The 22,102-nt window shown below is 45.4% G+C and overlaps 1 protein-coding gene across 8 annotated transcripts in view; it reads right to left on the reverse strand.

The window, feature by feature from the left end:
• Window positions 1–22,102, reverse strand: part of ARVCF (ARVCF delta catenin family member) — a 628,036-nt gene that overhangs the window by 387,915 nt on the left and 218,019 nt on the right. For 6 of the 8 annotated variants that reach the window (XM_060249537.1, XM_060249538.1, XM_060249535.1 and 3 more), the window contains one exon: window positions 20,354–20,598. The exons of 1 other annotated variant lie outside the window; for it this stretch is intronic. In XM_060249537.1, the coding sequence (XP_060105520.1) occupies window positions 20,354–20,569 (216 nt within the window). In that variant the 5' untranslated portion in view covers window positions 20,570–20,598. The remainder of the gene's footprint in view (window positions 1–20,353; window positions 20,599–22,102) is intronic. One more of the 8 variants, XM_060249533.1, reaches the window with a different exon arrangement.

The following is a 22,102-nucleotide window of genomic DNA, read 5'->3' on the forward strand; positions in this document are numbered from 1 at the left end:
CTCAAACATCTGATGTCCATGTCTTGTGGCTCTCAAATATCTGATGTTTATTCTATGTAGCTCTTATGTTAAGCAAGTTTGGCCACCCCTGTCCTATAGACTATTCCACTTGGCCTAGCAATGTCTTTTCAATTTCTGGACTTCCTTTGTACCCCTCTTTTCTCCCCAAGGGGGACCCAAAGCAGCTGACACCCTTCTCTTCTCCATTTTAGGCTCACAACAACCCTGTGAGGAAGGCTGGGCTGAGAGAGTGGGATTGGCCTGAGGCTGTCCTGCGAGCTTCTGTGGCACCAGCAGAGATTCGAACTCAGGTCTCCCAGATACTAAACCAACGCGCTTAACCACTAAACCACACAGGACTAGGAAAAATATAAAATAAATTAATGCTGGTTGAAAGAGAGAAACCTAGTTCAGGAGAGTGGGTGCGGAGGACAAGGCTCAAGCCTTAAATTCTTGGGTGACTCACATGTGGGATAAGTAGACATGGGAACAGAAGCAGAGATTAATTTTGGTAACAGCTGATTCACACATTGCAAGCACACAAGTTGGGTTTGAGCCCCCCTCACAGCTCTGTGTAATAGACACAGATTGCAGATTCTCAGTTCCCACAGGGAAGGCCTGATTCTGACCGCATCATATGTGGAGAAGGGTCTTTGGCCTTCAATCCTGCTCTGTTTTCCTGCCCTGCAACAGCACCAGGGGGTTGCTGACTAGCCCTCTGTGGAAACCCAGGTGTATCCCTGGGGAAATGGAATTATTATCTCTGCCCTGCTCCCCTGATCATGTTTCCCAGATCTGGTATGCTCAAGAATTACGGCTAGACTTCCATCTCTTGCACCAGGGGTGGCCCAACTCACAATGTAAGAGCCACATGGAATAAACGTCAGATGTTTGAGAGCCACAACACATGAAGTGTCAGATGTGCGAGGGAAGGAGGGAAGGAAGGAAGGAAGGAAGGAAGGAAGGAAGGAAGGAAGGAAGGAAGGAAGGAAGGAAGGAAGGAGGGAGAGAGAGGTGTAAAGAAAGCAACTGTAATTTAAAATGCATTTTCCAAAAGTGATTAAAAGAGATAAACACCTTCCCCAATCCGGCTGACGGGATGGTGGGGGCTTCAAGAGCCATACGATATACACACAAGAGCCACATGTGGCTCCGGAGCTGCAGTGTGGCCACCCCTGCCTTGCACACACTTTCCTGACGCAGACTGCTCTCTTTCAACAAACTTCTATTTAGTTTTACATTTTTCCAGTCTGCCTTTCCAACCATTCAAAGCGCTATGTAGTGATAACCAAAGTTTGCCACACAAAGCTTTAAAAGGCATCGTAACAAACATGTTAAAAATCCATTCAAGCCACCACGATATCAACATAAGGCAAATATCAGCATACGGCAAATAGCCTCCAGGGATCAGACTATCTGACAAAGGCTAATGTAAACAGGAAGACTTCCGCGGAATCCTAGCAGTGAGTTTATCTGCTTCACCTCCTCTGGAGGATGCTCCCAGAGAGGGAGTGCAGTCGCAGGAACTTTTGTGCCCTCCTTGACTTTATCTGTCTATTGGCTTGATTTTAATTGGGACCGAGATTCTCGCAAAACCTCTGATTCATCCTCCTCCAACTCATAGCTTGATTAGCAAACATGAGAGAGAGAAAGGAGTCTAGCACATTTCCCTTGCCGGAAAGTCATTTGAGTTGTCACCCTGAGAGTATCTCCTTGCAACACGCCAACAAAAACAGCACCCTTCTGGATCACTGTGACAAGCTGCCATGTGGCAAGAGGGAAGGCCTTCTTTTCGGACTGGGAAAAAAAATACCATTGCCAAATTGGCACAACCTATACAAAGGCTTTTGTTTCTCCACTGCCAGATGCATGCAGCAAGCCTCAACTGTGCTCTCAATTTATTTATTTATTAAGGGAATTTATAGCCCGCCTTTAAATTAGATGGCGCTCCAGGCAAGAAGCAGTAAATGAAACAAGCTCACTGACTCCCCCCACCCTAAAAAAAAATCAAAATATAAAAAAGACCACAGCAAAAACATCAGAAGGAATCAGCAGAAGAAAAATTACAGCAGCCGACAAAACCAAATCCAATTAGAAAGGTACATGAGCCACAGAAGTCAAAACAGGGAAGTCTTTGCAGCCCATTCGGAAGGAGTAAGCTAAATCTCAGAACACCTTGGTAAGAAAGTGATCGCATAACTCTGGGAGCCATGACTGACACATCCCATCATTAAAGCAATCACCAGCCTAATATCTGTGATAACCTTCCTGTATCACACCTCACTGAATGTTGTAGGCATTACTGCAGGCACTCAGCATACTGACTGGAGAGCAGGGGAGGAAAGGGCCCCGGAGGTCAGTCTTCCAATTTGACATCACCATATAGACGTCTTTGGAGAATGCCGGCAGCAGAGTGAAGGGCCTTTATCATGCTATTATACATTAGACTACATTGATTTGGTTCAAGACAGTTCTTAGGTATATTGGCGGGGGACAGACAAACAGACAGATAGCTAGATAGATGGCTTGAATTCAGCAGGAGCTCACAGGAGCACAGCTCCTGAACCTTCAGCCAGGGTCTGCATTCAGTGGGGAATTCTCTCCCCACTGCACACATCCTGGGGCATATGCAAATGAGATATACTACTGAGCTCCCAGCCTCCCACAACTTTTTTTCTCCAAAATGACCCCTGAGTCATGGATGGATGGACAGACAGACAAATATATATGCATATGTATTGTCAGTATTAAGGGCCCCGTGGCACAGAGTGCTAAAGCTGCAGTACTGCAGTCGGAGCCCTCTTCTCACAACCTGAGTTCCATCATGGCAGAAGCTGGGTTCAGGTAGCCAGCTCTGCATTGACTCAGCCTTCCATCCTTCCGAGGTCGATAAAATGAGTACCCAGCTTGCTGGGGGGAAAGTGCACATGACTGGGGAAGGCAATGGCAAACCACCCTGTAAAAAGTCTGCTGTGAAAATGTCATGATGCAACGTCACCCCAGAGTCGGAAACGACTGGTACTTGCACAGGGGACTGCCTTTACCTTTTAGTGTCAGTATTGTCTACTTTGACTGGCAGCAGCTCTCTGGGGTCTCCTGTTGAAGTCTTTCGCATCCCTTTCTACCTCATCCTTTTAACTGGTGGTGCTGGAGATAGAGCCTTCTGCATGCAAAACAGATTCTCTTTACCTCTGAGCTATGGTCCTTTACCCAAACAAGCAGAATGGGAATGCAATAGAAAATAAAATCATTTCTGTGCGCTGGCAACCAGAGACTAGTTAAGTGTGTGAAATGCCCCTTGCCAAAAGAGAGGGGCGGATACAGCCTGGAGCCAATGACACAAACGCCCAATCAGGAAGTCATGTCATGTAGATGACTGTCTATTTTTAGAGGAGGCATTTGTATAAGGCAAGCGCCCCTTTTTCATCTTTCTTCCTTTCCCTCTCCACCCCCCCCCCCCCCCGCCCTGTTTCTCCTGTGTCTCCACCTCCCTTAGAAAACACTTCCACTCTTTAGGGATATCACTAGCGGATTGCATCAATCAAACAAGAAGCATCCAAGGGAGGAAAAAAGAATTTGGAGGCCGTTAATCTCAACTTTTTGTTTCCCTATAAAACCCTGACTAGGGAATGCATGTCGACCATATGGCTTCCGGGGGAGTTGTTTGGCCTGTGCATTCCACAACCCGCAAACTAAACATTATTATTATAAAGATCCTGGTGGGGGGTGCTGTACTATTCTACTATTTCTTTGTGACACTGAGGTTCTCCTTTGGAGCTTTTAAACTCACGTTTTAAAATCTTAGCAGTTTAGATATTCTCTCTTTTTTTTTAAGTAATACTGGTAATATAACAATGGTTTGGCACAGGAGGTATTTCCAGGGAGACATGAATTAACAAGTGATATCCCAAAATAGAAATATAAGGGAATAAATTTGTCCAATGAAAACAAGACGCTTGTGAAAAATGCAGAGCATGCAAGAGAGTCAGGCTGTTCCAATTTATACCCAATTTGGGATTGACACTTCCTGAACCAAAATAAGTTCCAGGTTTTGGAAAGTGCTGAGTGCATGCTCCCCCCTCTTGTCTGCTTGGCATATGTACACACATATCTTTCCCCCAGTGGGCTCTGGATCCCACGGTCTTTGCTGCAGCCCAGAGAGAGCAACAGGTGGGAAAGTCTGCAGTTTACCGCTACATAACAGCAGATCTCGGGTTCAGGATCCCTGGGGCCACAGTAGTAGCCTAACCATGCCACTTACTGTTGCTGTTAGTAGCCAGGGGAAGAGCTATGGCTCAGAGGCAAAGCAGAAGGTCCCAGGTTCAATCCCTGGCATCTCCAGTTAGAATCATGTAGGAGACAATGTGACCCTAACCTGGATAACCCAGGCTAGCCCAATCTTGTCAGATCTCAGAAGCTAAGTAGGGACAACTCTGGTTAGTATGTGGATGGGAGACCACCAAGGAAGTCCAGGGCTGCTACATGCAGCCAGGCAATGGCAAACCACCTCTGAATGGCTCTTGCCTTGAAAACCCTACAGAGTTGCCATAAGCTGGTCGTGTGACTACTTGACAGCAACAAGAGGAAACCAGATGGTGAGAGATCTCTGCCCCAAACCCCAGAGAGCTACTGCCAGTCAGAGCAGATGCTGGATACTTAGCAGAGCTAATATGCATAGTAGAATAAAAGCAATGCAGCAGATATATGTATGCCACTTGAAGAAAAGTTTACTTGAAAAATAAGGGAAGGGTTACATGGAATAAAGCATGTAACATCCTATCTAACTGGCTCTAAACTCCATCTTGGTTACTCTTCTTCTCAAGGTCTAAGAGTAGAACAAAGCAAAGATCCCACCCCCCAACCAAAAGCTCCACACCCCTCATGTGTGTGCAGATCATCATATAGTATCTTTCAATATATTGATGAGCCAATAGCTGATTTCAAACTCATCTCATTAGGAATAATCCGTCCCCCTCTCTAACAGGAAAAATGTGCCTAACACTTAATAGCTAACTAGGTAATATTAGCACATATAAAAAAAAAACAATTTAACTCTTTCATGACTGAGGAGGTGAAACTTGCAAACTCCGACAGCAGACAACGCTGACCTCGATAGACGTAGGATCTGACCTAGAATAAGGCATCCTCATGTGTTCGCAGGCACTAATTCGCCTCATTTAAAAATGTATGAATTTACCATATAACCAGAGTCATGATGGTGACATGGCAGTTTCCATTTAAAGAATGAGAGTTTGTTTGTAAAATAAGAACATTTCTGGGTGGTTATTTGAAAAAAAAAACAACTGTGTTGCAGGCGGCCTTCCTTGAAAGGGCAGCATGCCAATTTCCACCCACCTGCTTTTTTCCCATGCCAGTGCCCCTCACAGACCTTGCCCATGCTATTTCCTTTCCAACAGGGGTTGCCTGCCTTTTCATTAATGAGAACAATACATGAGTAATGAAAAATATCCTCCCCTCCTCCCTCCCCACCATCATCTGACCAGGTTTTGTTTTGTCCTAGAAACAGAACGTGATCTAGGAAAAACACCAGAACAGCACAGGGTGGTGGTGGGGGAAATCCTATGAACTAAATGCTTAAAAAAAAAAAAAAGAATTTGGAGATCTTTTTATAAGCTCTTCCTGGATCTTCTAGGGCAGGGGTCCCCAACTCCCAGTCCATGGCCTGTTAGCAACTGGGCCACGGAGCGAGGCAGAGACCTTCACCTATTCCTTATTTAAAGACCCCCATGGGGGGCAGGGATAGGGTGTGGGCATGGGGGCAGCAAAACCCCCAGTATCCCCACCCCACCAGTCCATGGAAAAATGGTCTTCCACAAAACCGGTCCCTGGTGCCCAAAAGGCTGAAGACCACTGTTCTAGGGGATGAACAAGCTGCTCCATAGCGACCCAAGAGCTACCTGTCAGAGATGGCTGCTATGCTCTGGGGAGCCACACAGAAGGTGGATCTGCACTGCTTTAGGAACCTAAAAATGGAGCCTTCCTGTAATAACCTGCCTAAATTCAGCTAGACTAATGGTCCATCACCCCTGACCTGGATGGTTCAGACTAGCTTGACCTCATCAGCTCTCAGATACTAAACAGGGTTGGCACTGGTCAGTATTTAGATCAGAGCCCACCAATCAGGGTCACTATACAGAGGCAGACAGCTCAGGGTCACTATACAGAGGCAGACAGTGATAAATCACTTCTTGCTTTGAAAAGTCACTATAAGTCTGCTGTGACTTGACAGCATCTTCCATCACCAATGGTCCATTTAGCTCTATACAATGTGTTCTGACCGGCAGTGGCTCTCCAGTTTCTCAGGCAAAGAAGCTCTTCCTTGCTACCTGAGATCCTTTAACTGAAGAGGCCAGAGACTGAAACTAGGACCTTCTCCGGGCAAAGCTGGTGCTCTACCAACAAAGCCAAGACCCTGTTCCCTAAAGGCAAAAGTTGCTGATAAATAAGGTTGCCACGTCCAACTCATAAAATATCTGAGGACTTTGGGGGTAGAGCAAGGAAACTTTCCCATTCCCTAAAATAAATAAAAAAAATACAGCAGTGAAGTTCCCCTGAACCCAGTCTTCATTTCCTATGTTCCGCAGCGGCTAAACTTTCACTAAATGAAAGTGAACACGCACACTCTCACAAAGCAGCCAAAATAAACACAGTTAACAAGCACACACTTTTGTGATCTCACTGAGGCAATTTACTTACATCGCTGAATGTAACCGTCTGCTGTATTTCAACCAACTTCTTCAGACTAATGGGAAAATGAAAGAATAGCTTAGGGGGTGGAGTTTTCTTCCAAACAGAGGGACTGAGAGCAACGTGGCTCTGTCTGCTCGCCCTGCAGTTTTCCTGCTGAGAATTAAAGGCACACATACCTTCATAAACACTAACAGTTGCAAGCTTCTAAACTTGCCGAGGTTTGAAGGCACACGGTGGCTGTTGGGGCAGGGCTTCCCCGTGCCAGCCAGCTCGCTAGCAATGGGGAGGAGCCTTGGTATATGAAACATGATCAGCTTATTATGTACAGCAACTGATGTGGTTTTGACTGAGAGAATGGGGCTCAGTGGAAGAGCACATGTTATATATAGTGCACATGAAGGTCGGTCTCTGCCATCTCCAGTTCAAGGATCACAGATAGTAGATAACAGGGAAGACCTGTCTTGGCAAGAGACCCAGAGAGCTAGGCTGGTCTCAGTGGACAACACCAAGGTAGAGGGACCACTGGCCCTATTATACATGTTCATGGTTTCAGAGGGTGGTTATATTGATTTGCAGTACAACAGCAAGTCCAGTAGCACCTTGAAGGTCGGGGACAAAGGGTCGCGATTGGGGGGGAACTATCCCGGAGGCGCTCACTCGACTGTGGGGTGCCCCAGGGAGCGGTTCTCTCCCCGATGTTATTTAACATCTATATGCGACCTCTTGCCCAGATTGCCCGAAGGTATGGGCTGGGGTGCCACCAGTATGCTGATGACACCCAGCTCTATCTGCTTATGGACGGCTGACCGGTCTGCGCTCCAGATAACTTAGATCGGGCATTACAGGCCGTGGCCGAGTGGCTCAGACTGAGTGGACTGACATTGAATCCTGCGAAGACAGAGGTCCTTTGTTTGGGCCGTCGGGGGCTGGGGGGGGGGAAATCCCCCTGCCAGCTTTTGGCGGTGTCCCGCTGAGGCCGGCGGACAGGGTCAAAAGCCTGGGGGTGCTGCTGGAGCCGTCCCTAAATATGGAGGCCCAGATAGCGACCACTGCCAAGTCCGCTTTTTTTCATCTTAGACGGGCAAGGCAGTTGGCCCCCTTCCTGGACCCCGACGACCTAGCAACAGTGATCCATGCTACGGTCACCTCGAGGTTGGATTACTGCAATGCCCTCTACATGGGGCTGCCCCTGTGCCGGACCCGGAAATTGCAGCTGGTGCAGAATGCCGCGGCCCGGCTGTTATTGGGCCTCCCAAGATGGGGGCACATTCGGCCGGGTCTTCGGGCTCTGCACTGGCTTCCAATAATATACCGAGTCCGGTACAAGGTGCTGGTCATTACCTTTAAAGCCCTATATGGCCTGGGACCTGCCTACCTGAGGGACCGTCTCTCCCCACACGTTCCCCAGAGAGTACTGAGGTCTGGGACTCAAAATCTTCTCACCATCCCCGGGCCCAAGGAAGTGTGCCTCAAAATAACTAGGGACAGGGCCTTTTCCACAACGGCCCCTATATGGTGGAACCAGCTACCGGAAGAGGTGAGGGCCCTGCGGGATCTTACTCAGTTCCGCAGGGCCTGTAAGACGACCCTCTTCCGGTTAGCCTACGCCTGACTAGACAAATGTAGCTTTCTAGATCTTAGATTTTTGTGATTATACTGCACAGTTTTAATGTAAAATGTAAAATTTTAAGGTTTTTAGGTTTTAAATGTTTGAATTTAAATGTATTAATTTGTTCCGATTTTATTGTTTTATTATTTGTTGTAAGCCGCCCTGAGCCACTTGTGGGAAGGGCGGGATAGAAGTTACGGAATAAATAAATAAATAAATAAATAAATAAATAAATAAATAAATAAAGAGACCAACAAGATTTTTGGAGTATAAGCTTACAAGAGTCAATGGCTCCTTGGTCAGATACAAGTTGGAATGACTTGAATCTGATGAAGGGTACTGTGACTCTCAGAATCTTATACCCGCCTCGGCGGGGAGGGCGGGATATAAGTGGAATAAAATAAATAAATAAAATAAATACCCTGAAAATCTTATTGGTCTCTGAAGTGCTAGTGGACATAAATCTAGCTGTTATACATATGTTCAGCCTGAGATTGTGTCACTGGTATGTTTTGGAAACAAACTAGATGAACCATGCATTTAAAAATATACTTCATTTGGCTACTTTGTTCTGGGAAAGTTTTTGGGGTCCCTTCAGAGTAGACTGAATACTTACAGTGTGTGCATTAGTTATTTAAAAACCTATATCCCACCATTTTGCTTATTCAGCTCTGGAGTTACATTATAACACAGAAAAATAATGTGCACACTGTAAATCTCTCAAGGTGGGGAGAAGTGAGATACCCAGCAGTCTAGTTAAATGCTTCATGGCCAAGCCATAAAAGAGTCCTAAATGGGAAGGTCTTTGCATGCCCCCACCAAAACTGGAAGAAAGTAAGCCAGACTTCCCAGAGGGCGGGGGGAGTTCCAATGGCTTACTGAGAAGGCCAGAGATCTCTCAGCAGCCAAACACACTGTGATATTTCTGAGCACAGGGACTCTCAGAGATACAAGGGGAATGAGACCTGGAATTTTCAACTGCCAGCAAACACTGGACCTTTTTTTATCGTTCCCTGTTTGACTGAGGTGTAGAAGAAGAACACATAAGAACATAAGAGAAGCCATATTGGATCAGGCCAATCATCCAGTTCAACACTCTGTGTCACACAACTGCCAAAACGCAGGTGCCATCAGGAGGCCCACCAGCAGATGTCATACAAACCTGCCCTTTTAAATTTATGTTTTGATATATACGCATTGTGTGCTTTCCTTAATTTGCCCATTCTTCATCTCTAGAGTTCACAGTCTGTTCCTTTTATGCCATTTGTTTGTTAGGTGCAGTTCTGGGCTGCTGTGAGAACCAGACTGGTGTAATGATTAGACTAAGATTTGGAAGACCCAGGTTCTGCCATGGAAGCTTGCTGAGTGATCTCGGCCAAGCCACACTCACTCAGCCTAACCTGCTCTCAGGGTGGTTGTGAGAATAAAAAGGAGAAAGGCAAATGTCATAAGCCACTTTGGGTTCCCACTGGGGAGGAAAGTGGGGCATAAAGGGAGTTAAAAAAAAATACTGATGCAAAACGAAGTTGTCAGTTTAGATGGTTATTTCCAGAGCTTTTTGTGCGTGTGTGTGTAGAAAAAGCCCAGCAAGAACTTCCCCATGCCTTCCCCAGTGCACCTGCCGCACAGGGCATGCTGGGGAAGGCTGGAGCCTCTGGGGAGGTGTTAAAGATGCCTCCCCATGCCTTCTCCAGTGTGCTAGTCAGACCCCTGGCCAGCCCAGGCAGAGCTCCGCTCCTGTGTGCTTCTGCCCAACCCAACCCCCAGATATTTCTATTACATTTTGTTAGCAATTGTCAAGAAAAAGAGAGAGAGTTGCAGTTTTGTCCCATGTGGGAAGGAACCATGGCAGAAATTGGAACTTTCAAAGTTCAAACCTTATGTTCATTAAATTTGATAACATCCCTGCCTGCAAAAACAAGACTCTTCAAACCTTTCAGACTTGGATCCCATCTTTATTCCCAACCTACAACACGAGAGCCACTTCTAATTTTTGTTCACCATACTTGTCTCCTCTTCTCTCTTTCCATCCCACTTGGTTCCTCGTTTCTCTTCTTCATCTCTTAAAAACTTTTATCAGAAATCTTAAACAAGCAAAACGGTGGTGGTATTGGTAGTCTGACCCACCTTTAATTGGACCACCCGAGAGGCATGACATACCAATTAAAAATCACTACAGTAGAAGACCAGCAATGGATTAGTGTGCAGTCAGACTTTTTGGTAGGACTGTAGCCACCACATGCACCTCTGCAGAAGGTGGCGCATGCAGTGGGATCTTCTCCATAGATCTCACAAGCACGCATGCACCTGCATTTCTTCTGGATGCATTTATTTGTTTATATTTTGCTTTTCTCCCCAGTGGTGACCCAAAGTGGCTGAGAACATCTCCTCTCCTTCGTTTTCTTATGTCCACAAACATGTAAGTTAGGCTGAGAGAATGAGACTGATCCAAGGTCACCTGTACAGGTAACGTGGGGATTCAAACCTGAATCTTTCTGGATTCTAGCCCAACACTTGTCCCACTATGTAACAACAGCTCTCATAGGGGATATGCCAGAGGAAACAGTCATTTAAACCCCTAGACCACTCTTTAAATCTTTGATTACCAACCCTGAGAATTAAGTGGGGAAGCCCAGGGAAAGCTGACGTCGCTCCAACAAGACAGGCATTGTGTGACCTCTATAAAGAATGCATTGTAGCCCTCCAGCACTGATTCATGAGTCAGCAGCAGTCAAATTGTTATTGCTTAGGAGATGGCACAGTTTCTAGTTGCTACACGAACAAGCACAATTTGAATGACTAAAGCATTTTAAGAACAATGAACTTGGAGTAGGCTCTCTTTACCCCATTGACAAATGAGCCCTATACAACACGTTTTGTTCTGAGGTTGTCATTTTGCCTCTGTTTTTATGTGTGTGCTTTTGTCTTCCCAATCCTGGCAACAATTTTCAAGATTTTGATTTGGGGGGAGGGGGTTGTTGTAGTTTTGTGCTAGAGCAAGCAAGGTGAGAGAAATTAGAGGCAAGAAATGTACCAAGACTAATTGTGCAATTCTAACAGCAATTTCCTGAAAGTAAGCCCCACTGAACAGACCTTAGTAGAATTCAGAGTAGACCTGCGTAGGATTGCTCTGTAAGTTCTGTCCACTGCCAGAACTGGATCCTTCCCCTGCCACCCGAAAAGCACCATAAATAGTGTGGCTCCCCCCCCCGCCTTGACCCCTCTCTCCTTGATTTGACACCAGCATTACAATTGGTTCCCCCTCACACACACACACTCTCTCTTCATGTTTCATGATCAAGTGTCACATTATTACACAATTCTGCTGATTTCCTACCTAAACTCTCTTTTTCCCCTTCACTGGGCTACCCTGTTAGTCCTGTAGACCACTCAATAAATCCACAATATTGGAAGTGTCTGCTGTGTTGCAAAAATCTAACAGTTTATAATAGTCTCTGGCAGATCATTTCCTTTGTTCTAGCAGTGATGGATCAAAAATAAGGGCTTCCATCAATAGCAGAAGCAGCCTCTTTGTAACAATGATAAACAAAACAGGAATCAAACTTTGTAACACCAGCATGTAACACGCAGCCTACAGGCCAAATGCAGTTCACTGGACCCAGGGGAGTGGTCTGTCTGAGATTTTTAAGCAAAACAGTTTTTGTAATGTTCAAGTTTAATTCTACTACAATTACATTAGGAAACTGCTGGCATTGTGTAGAATTGCATTATGTAGACAAAAGGAAAATAGTTATGGATAAAGCCTCCAATGCTTTACACATTTGAGTCATAGCTGGCCAGTACTTGTATGGCAAACATACACCCTTTTGATGCTGATGTTCAGTAATGACAATTGCCACATCAGAGTTAATGAGTGAGTAAGACTGACTAAACTGAGGCTGTGGTCACATTGTAAGACAAGAGTCAATGGAAAAGACAACAATGCTAGGAAAAATTGAAGGCAGAAGGAAGACCAACATGATATGTCCAGGGCTTTTTTTGTAGCAGGAACTCCTTTGCATATTAGGCCACACACCCTTGATGTAGCCAATCCTCCACGAGCTTACAGGGCTCTTAGTACAGGGCTGTAAGCTCCAGGAGGATTGGCTGCATCAGAGGTGTGTGGCCTAATATGCAAAGGAGTTCCTGCTACAAAAAAAAAGCCCTGGTATTGACTCAATCAAGGCATCTATGGCCCTCAGCGGTGACCTGAATAGCTCAGGCAAGCCTGATCTTGTCAGAACTCGGAAGCTAAGCATGGCCAACTCTGGCAAATACTTGGATTGGAGACGTCCTTGGAACAGCAGCAGATAGGAGGTGAGGGCAGTCTTTGTTCAGCCACCTCTCTGAATATGCTCCATGCCCCTAGTAGGAGTCAGTCACCAGAGGTCACCATGGCTTCCAGGTACATACATATACTCATTCATACACACACAAAAATACCAACCAAAAAATCAAAAGGAAGCCATGACCCTCAGTGTGCAAGACCTGAGCAAGGCTGCTAACGACAGGACATTTTGGAGGTTATAAATTCATAAGGTCACCACAAATTGGAAGCGACTCAATGGCTTTTCCACACACAAGACTGGGAATAGATGCATGAGACAGAGGCTCAGAGATCACGTAGCCCGCTACTGAAAAACACTTAACAATCACAATCAGGATAAAGGCTGGTGGGAAAGTTGCAACAACTGGAACAGCATCACTGTGAAGCTTAAAGGCAATTCTATTACACATTATAACTTTTCAAATTAATGAAAATGATAGATTTAAATATCAATGTGCAATAATCATTCTAAGGACTATACAAGAAATGCAATGCACTTTCTATCCAGTTATAAAACTTCAAAGGTATACAACAGATGTCCAGAAATAAGCGATTAGCCGAATGTCACTGAAATATATACAGTCCAAAAACATCGACTTGGTAAATTGAAAACACTGCCCAGTAGCCTTCCTGTTTCAAAATTAATTTTCTTCTGTTCTCTTAACAAATCTGTGTATAATCAGTTCCTGTGTCACTACAAACTACAATCAGCCATAACATTAAGAGGATACTTGCACAATTTCAACATCTGTCAATCCAAACTTTAGAATAGAGAATCATCGGACCATAGTATAAGAGCGGACCAAAGCCTTCAGCATTTACAGAGCTGGAAAAGACAGAAAATGATTTAATGCCCTGACCTGGATGGCCCATGCTTCTACAGTCGGTCCTGGTTAGTATTTGGATGGGAGACCACCAAGGATGTCCAGGGTTGCTACGTGGAGGCAGGCAATGGCAAACCACCTCTTTTGGTCTCTTGCCTTGAAAACCCTACAGGGCTTCCATAAGTTGGCTGAGACTAGACAGCAAAAAAAAAAAAAAGGCGAACAATTCTTTTAAAGAGTTGCAATTGTGAATGAACAAGGGCAGCCCCTACATTTTGACCTTTGTGGGACAGTCCTGCAAGTTCCAATACAAAGGCAATAATAAGAAAAATTGCACATAACAGGATAGGGATGCAAGGGGAGGGCACAGTTGCCGCTGTCTTTAAAGAAAGCTGGCAGGTGCAAATACTAGAAGAGAGTGAGTGCTAGGGGACATGTAAACAGCAGCTTGATTCTCATTGCAAACTATAGTTTGGCCCCTTTTATCTAAGCATGCTCCCCCCTTCTTCTTCCTCTTGTGCACTTCATCCACCTGCACCACTGTTTGTTTGTTTGTTTGTTTAGCGGATTTATATTCTGCCCCTTCCCATATGGGCTCAGGGAAGATTAAAGGCATAAAATAGGTAAAATACAACAATGAATTAATAGTTTACAATTAAACAATACAACTCAGTTGTAATACAGGCGGGACAGGCACATTTTGCAGATTAAAAACATAGTTAACGGCCTGAATATAAGAGTTCAGGTGGTAAGTCATTGTGGAGGAAGACAATAGGTGGTATAAACAATAAGAAGAGAGGACACCTGCTTGCCTCAGCCGAAGGCCTGGTGAAACATCCCCGTCTTACAAGCCCTACAGAATGGTAACTTCCTTGTTCATACAAAACCCCCCTCTGACACGATATCCAAACCAGGGATATTTTGGTGCAGATCAATCTATAAGTTGCTTGCATGACAATGAAAACCATGGTTTGAAGTTTGTTTCTAGTTCTGGACAGCATACTCGGCATAACGTGAAACCATGAACAAAATTTTGACCATGCTGAATATGATTTTGCAGAACCTCCAGAAGCCAAAGAAAATTGCTTTATCCATCAGCCTGAGCACACAAGGCTTCCAAGTGGTCGTCCCTGTGGTGTGTTAATAATAATAATAATAACTTTTTATTTCTATCCCGCCCTCCCCGCCGAGGCAGGCTCAGGGCGGCTCACAACATAAAATATATTATACAACAATTATACTTATAAAATCATAGTTAAAACAGATTACAGATTATTAAAATTAACATTAACAATAAAGTACTATAACATTAGATCTTCAATAGAATTCAGTAACTAAAAGCATTTTCAACGGCACTTTTAACGGCACTTCCTGGCTTGTTAGTCGAAGGCTATTTTGAAGAGGTGGGTCTTACAGGCCCTACGGAATCTGCAATAAGCAACGAAGCTAAATAAACTTCAGCAAATAAAGACAATATTGATAATAAAAATAAAAAAGTGATAAAAATATGGAAAGTTGCATTGAGAGCCGCTGTCAAGCTCTGCTAATTCCATTGTTCTTCTCTCATTCTATATCACAGAGTTCTCTCCCTACCCAAGTACCTTTAAAATACAAGGCTGGATCCTTTCATGCCTTTCCACTAAGATAGATCCTATGATGGGGTGGTCAAACTTGTTTAACATAAGAGCCATATAGAATAAACGTCAGGTGTTTGTGAGCTGCAAGACATGAACATCAGATGTTTGAGAGTCACAAGACATGAACATCAGCGGAAGGAAGGAAGGAAGGAAGGAAGGAAGGAAGGAAGGAAGGAAGGAAGGAAGGAAGGAAGGAAGGAAGGAAGGAAGGAAGGAAGGAAGGAAGGAAGGAAGGAAGGAAGGAAGGAAAAATAGATGTGGGAGGTGGGAAGAAAGCAATTTTAACTTTAAATGCATTCTCCATGGCTTGGCTTGGAGAAGTGATTTAAAGAGAGAAATGGCTTCTCCAAGCCAGCCAATGGGACAGTGGGGGCTTCAAGAGCCACACAATATATGTGAAAGAGCCACATGTGGTTCCCGAGCCGCAGTTTGGCCACCCATGTCCTATGAGACATTTCCACCAAGTCTTTTTCCAACACAGAAAGGTTTGCTTCGATAAACCATCATTGTACCCCATCAGAGGAAGTCTCTATAAAAAAAAAGGCTATTCTCCATTGGAGGGAATCTTTCTGTCTTGAAGGAAGACTTAGCAGAAGACTCACCGGATCATCCAACTTAGTGGAAAGCAGCTGTTGAATCCAAACCTACAGCTCATTTTTGAACTCTGTTAAAGCTGTACCACCCTGCCTGTTGTATAGCCCTATGCATGCTTATTTGAGAGTAAGCTCTGCTATGTTTAAGGTTGCCAGCGTCTAGCTGGGACCAACAATGCTGGGAGGCAGGACCGGCCCTGCCACTAGGCAAACTAGGCAATTGTCTAGGATGCCGGCCTTCTTGGATGCTAAATTGGGCACACGTACCCATGAGACTCCGTGATGTTAACAGTGTGTGGGGGAGGCCACCAGAAGTTAGCCTTGCCTAGGGTGCCAGCTCTGCTGGGAGGGAAATGCGATACAGAGTAGAAGACATTGGATTTATATCCCGCCCTATACTCTGAATCTCAGAGTCTCAGAGCGGTCACAATCTCCTTTATCTTCCCTCCACATACACACGACAGAACCCTGTGAGGTGGGTGGGGCTGGAGAGGGCTCTCACAGCAGCTGCCCTTTCAAGGACAAGCTCTGACAGAGCTATGGCTGACCCAAGGCCATTCCAGCAGCTGCAAGTGGAGGAGTTGGGAATCAAACCTGGTTCTCCCAGATAAGAGTCCGCACACGGAACCACTACACCAAACTGGCTTCTTGCCGATGTGAAAGTCACTTGCTAAAGCAAACACCAATTATTAATTATAAACTTCAGTGCTGTGTAATATGAAATAATTTTTTGAATTATGAATTAATTTGGATACATGCTGAAGTTTATTAGTAATTGGTGTTTGTGACAGCCAGTGGCATTCACACCTTCTAGCTTCTAGGTGAGACCTGGAGATCTTCTGGAATTACCTCTCATCTCCAAATGACAGAGATCACCTCTCAGGAGAAAACGGTTGCTTTGGAAAATGGACTCTGTTGCGTTATACCCAGATGAAGTCCCTCCTCAAACCCTGACCTCCCCAGGCAGTGCCAAATTAAACCCTGTGGAGGCCCCTAGGCAGTCAAAATCTTGGCCCCCCCCTCACAAATTATCTCAGAGTCTGAGTGCCTGCCCCAATGACCATGGCCCCCCGTTGCAGCTTGCAGGCACCTTCTTAAAAGCCCCTTTATTAAGCCACAGGGGAGAGGCAGAGAGAGGGAAACTTGGCGACAACACCAGCAGCTGCAACAGGCAAGTCAGGCAAAGAACAGCTCAGCTGCTGGCTGCACATGCGGGCTGGGAGGGCTGCAAGCAGGGGGAAAACCGGGGGGGGGGGAGGGAGCCAGCCCGGGCCCCCTAAAGGTATAGGGGCCCTTAGGCCAGTGCCTACTTGGCCTAATTGTTAATCCGGCTCTGTCCCCAGGTTCCATCCTCCACATCTCCAGAAATTCCTAAGCTGAAGTTAGAAACCCAAACTGTGCTCAATACGCCTTAGTCTAAGGTATGTAGGCACAGAATTCCAACTTGGGGTAGTTTACTTTAGTTAGAAACCTACCTAATAAACTACCTGGGTTTCTCCCCCCTGCCCCACTTCACGTGGTATTTGCACTCATCCCAGGCATCACAAGCAGGTGCCCCGTGGCGCAGAGTGTTAAAGCTGCAGTACTGCAGTCCTAAGCTCTGCTCACGACCTGAGTTCAATCCCCGGTGGAAGCTGGATTTTCAGGTAGCCAGCTCGAGGTTGACTCAGCCTTCCATCCTTCCAAGGTCGGTAAAATGAGTACGCAGCTTGCTGGGGGGAAAGTGTAGACAACTGGGGAAGGAAACAGCAAACCACCCCGTAAAAAGTCTGCCATGAAAATGTTGTGAAAGCAAAGTCACCCCAGAGTCGGAAACAACTGGTGCTTGCACAGGGGACCTTTCCTTTCCTTTCCAGGAATCACAAAGGGGCTCTTCTCAGGGTCTGATCTCAAATGCAAAAGATTCCCAGGTGGAAAGCAGTTTCTGAAGCAACACAACACCGCTGCAGATACACACAAGCCCAAAGCACCTCGCACACATTAGCTGCCCTTAGCCCCGCGAAGCGCGAGACCCTATGAGCCTATGTTTTTGCCTAAGGAAACACCAATCTCGTTTTTAAAGTTAGGTCACTGCTTGGCTTAGGGGGAAAACGCTGGCTGCTGCAACAGAATTAAAAGGTATTGCTGAATTCCCGATTCCCCCAAAGAAATGAGAAATTGAAAGCAGAGTTGCAAGGTCAGCCTCCTCCAGAGGCGTGTCTTCGTCAAACAATTAGAACAAAAACAGGATTCCTTTTTAACTCTACAGAGCTGAAGGCAGAATGATGCGGGTGCAACAGCCCACAGAGGTGATTCTAACTTCAAGGTTGAATCGATACAGGCCCTGCATGCCCAGAAACACAGACCGGCTAAGGCCAGCCTCCGCTCTCCCTAGCTAAAAACGAGAGTGATCATTGTGGTAATTGTCTCCAAAAGTTACAACACTGCCATGGGCAGGCTTTCCTCTCATTAGCTCGTAACACTGCAAGCTTCTATTATACAAAACTCTACAGCACTTTTCTGCCTTGGTCCAGTCTTACAGGCATCTGGCGGCCCTCCCTATGGGCCACCCCATTCAGGTGTTCTTTGGGTTGCAATCTGTGCCAAGACTGATAAATCAAAGGTGAATCTTGATCAGAGCCTCTCGTGTCCCAAGGGCAGGTCCCAAACCTCACATTCACTTACCTGGATAAAGTCAGCTTCATCTTCTTTCTAGGTTGACAACAGCTAATGGCATTCACCTTCCTAATTCTGCTCTCACATACAAGATTCCCAAAAAGTACTTATTCAGGAAGGGGGTTTTTTTGTATGTCCTGGTTCAGCTGCGGGAAGCTACACCCCTGATTCCTGCCATGCCTCTGGGCATGGGCTCTCTCTCTCTCTCTCTCTGACAGGAAAAACAATGGCCACTGTCTTCAATGGCATCAAGATATGATTAGACAAAATCATGAAGGACTGAGTTCATCAGTGGCACCTCCACACTGCAAAGCAGTATACCTCTGGAGAAGAGAAGAGGAGAGGAGAGGAGAGGAGAGGAGAGGAGAGGAGAGGAGATTGGATATATACCCTGCCCTTCACTCAGAGTGGTTTACAATCTCCTTTCTCTTCCGCTCCCCAGAGCAGACACCTTGTGAGGTAGGTGGGGCTGAGAGAGCTCTGAGAGAACTGTAACTGGCCCAAGGTCACACCAGTAGCTGAATGTGGAGGAGTGGGGAATCAAATCCATATTTGAGTCCACTGCTCTTAACCAAACTGGCCACCACAAGTGGGATCACCACAAGAGAGCCATTGGCCCTAATTGTGGGCCTTTGGGGACATCTGGTTAACATAACAGAACATAAGAGAAGCCATGTTGGATCAGACCAATGGCCCATCCCATCCAACACCTGTGTCACACAAGTGCCAACAGGAGGTCCACCAGTGGGGCTAAAAGCCCTTCCACTGTGCCCCTCCCCTACTACTATGAGAAACTAATATGGGAAACTGGGTACTGGATGAGACAGTCTAACCCAGAAGGATGCTGTTTCTTAAAGCAAGCCTTTAGCCTTTCAGGCTGTGAAGATGGATTGAAAAACTGTGAGATGTGCTTGAAGAAATCTCAGGTACCACGAAGAATAGAGATGGACATCCAACAGTCTGGAGCGGGGCTTCCATACCCTATATAGCCTCTTTGCTCCTATACCGCAAGAGCATGGTACATTATGAAGAAGTATCATATACAATTTTTCATAATTTCAATAATTTACCCAAGCTGCAGATTACAATTTTTAACACGCACAGAAATTAAAACACATTACAAATTCTGTGCCAAGTATATACAGTCCTGGAGATGTCCTTCCATTTGAACCAATGGGAAACCCACTAGAGACTTTCTGAGCTAAAAAATTAGCAATGAGAAACCAAACCTCTGCTCTGCTCGGCATTCAAGACTGAGGACTCAGTTGGCAATTTCAGTTCAGCCTACACCTGGATATATCCATTTTATAAGGATACCAAGATCTAGAAGCACCGTTTATTCTTACTGATAAATCTTAGACTTTTCATAACAATGTGCAACACCTTTTTTATGACTGTTCTGCACGGATTAAAATTCAATTGTCATAATGGCACTGTGTGTAGAATAGCCAGGAGATCCTGAGATTGTCTGGGTGCCTCCATTTCTAGCTCTTAGCATCGTGTGTGGTGAGCTAGACTTGTTTCGAGGGGCTGAGACGGCTCTGAAAGAGCTGTGATTGGCCCAAGGTCACCCAAGCTGGCTTCATGTGGAGGAGCAGGGAATCGAACCCAATTCTGCAGGTTAGAGTCCGCCGCTCTTAACCACGACACCAAACCGGCTCGCTTCTCCAATGATGAAGTTGTGGGAAACAGAACACAGACAAAACACACCCTAAGCCCCAAGACGGCAGACTTGTCGCCAACTCACATTAGCACAGCATGCAAGACTCAGTCTGATCCTAGACTCGCGGGAATGATATTTCACGAAGTCATACATTGTAGAATGCAATGATACACTGATGGCTGACACCCAACATGGAAAGGGGAAGTTAAGTACACTGCCCAGCGTTCTTTGGTGGAAAGGTGGGATAAAGCATGAGAAACCAATCCTGAGGATAGATGAGCATTCAAGGCGATGTGCAACACAGAGGGACAAATGAGACGAGCAGGCAGTTTACCTGCAGGACCAGCTGCTGCCAGGCGGTTGCCAGGGGCTGGCCATTGCCAATGTTGCACATGCTCACTCGGTCGGAGGGCTGATTGGCGCGCTCGAGCTGCAGGGAGACATTGCGCCGTTCCTCTTCAAGGGCCCGGGTGAGCCGCTCAAAGCGAGCCTCTTGCTCCTTAACCGAGGCTAAAATGCTGGCGGCAGACCTGATATCATAGTCCTCCATGACTGGTCTGAAATTTTCGGGCCTGTCAACTGATAACGGGCAAATGACAAGGGTTTGGTGAAGGGTAGGGGGAGGAGTCACAGGTCAGAGGTCAGGAATAAAAAAAAAGAGGCACACGTTAATTATGCTTCTGCACAACAATTACGCCATGGAGCAAGTTGTCCTGCTGTTCCAAAAACAGAACTCCTTTCTTATGAGTCCTTTTCCAAAGAAGGAAGGCTTTCTATATTGGAGGAAGAGTTTCTTGACTGGAAGATACCTTTCTCCAATAGCAGAAATCTTTTCCCATCAGAACAAGGTGTAGTGAGAGTTGCAGGAGCCAATCCCTTATTCCCAGACGTTTATTTCCCTTTATGACACCAATTCCCTGCTTTTTAAACACACACACACCTTGAATTATTTTAACACTTCCATTTGACAAGAAAAGTTCATCCTTTTCAAGAAAGTAATTTCGCTGTGCAAACAATAATGTACTTTTAAGAAAATACTAGTTTTCCATTTTCGTCTTTTTCCCTAGCAGATCAATTATTTCTACAACTTTACTCACATCTGCTTTTAATAGCACAGATAAAAGTTCTCTCCAAGGAGTAGGAGCTTCACGTGAGAGGGCTGCTGGCACTGCTGCCTGACCTAAACAGAAATCATAAGGAGAGTTATGCCGTACCACACCCATTGACTTCAATGGACTTAATAGTGGATAACTCTGTTTAGGATGGCACTGCTACTTTAACACAGGGGATCCAATAGGGCTTAGCAGCCCAGTCTTGCTGTGACATCAAAGAAGCTCTTGACAAGGAAGTGAACAGGTGGAGCAGCATAAATGGCCATGCAAATGCATGAATGAAAGCTCCCTCATGCTATGTTTTGCCCACATGGAAAACATTTTTATGAAGGAAGTCTGTACACCAACTGAAACATTTGCACATGCATGCACATAAAGAAGCCAGGCTCTGCATCCATCACTTGGACATGGCACATCTTTGACTCTCAAAAGCTTATATCCTGGAAAATTTGTTCATCTCGAAGGTGCAACTGGACCCAAATCTTGCTTGGGATGAGCTCAGTGCTTTCTGCTAGTACAGAAAGAGCCAAAAGTTCCCTGTTTTTTTCTGTTCTGTTCAAGACCCTTAAACTTTATTTCCAAGACTGGAGAAATACAGGCACTAGCAAGCACACTGGCAGTCTCCAAGGCATTCAGGAGAACCATGTTGGCTATTACTGCACTCTCTACCCAAAAACTGATAAAAGAGCAATAGTCCAGTAGCACCTTAAAGGTTTTATTGTTTTATTGTGGATATTTAATGTTGTTAGCTGCCCTGAGCCTGCTTCGGCAGGGAGGGCGGGATATAAATGCGAAAATAAATTTTAATAAATAAATAAATAATAACAAAATTTGTGGCAGGAGATGAGCATTTGTGACTCAGATCTAGACGTTTAACTGAGTTTTAGTCAAAGAAAATTTCTTAGGACTTAAAGTAAGTTGGCTGGCTCTCCACAGGGCTTTGGATAGTTTACCACTGCGGTATTTCAAGC

This window comes from Heteronotia binoei, chromosome 11 (assembly GCF_032191835.1).
Source record: "Heteronotia binoei isolate CCM8104 ecotype False Entrance Well chromosome 11, APGP_CSIRO_Hbin_v1, whole genome shotgun sequence".
Classification (NCBI taxonomy): Eukaryota; Metazoa; Chordata; class Lepidosauria; order Squamata; family Gekkonidae; genus Heteronotia; species Heteronotia binoei.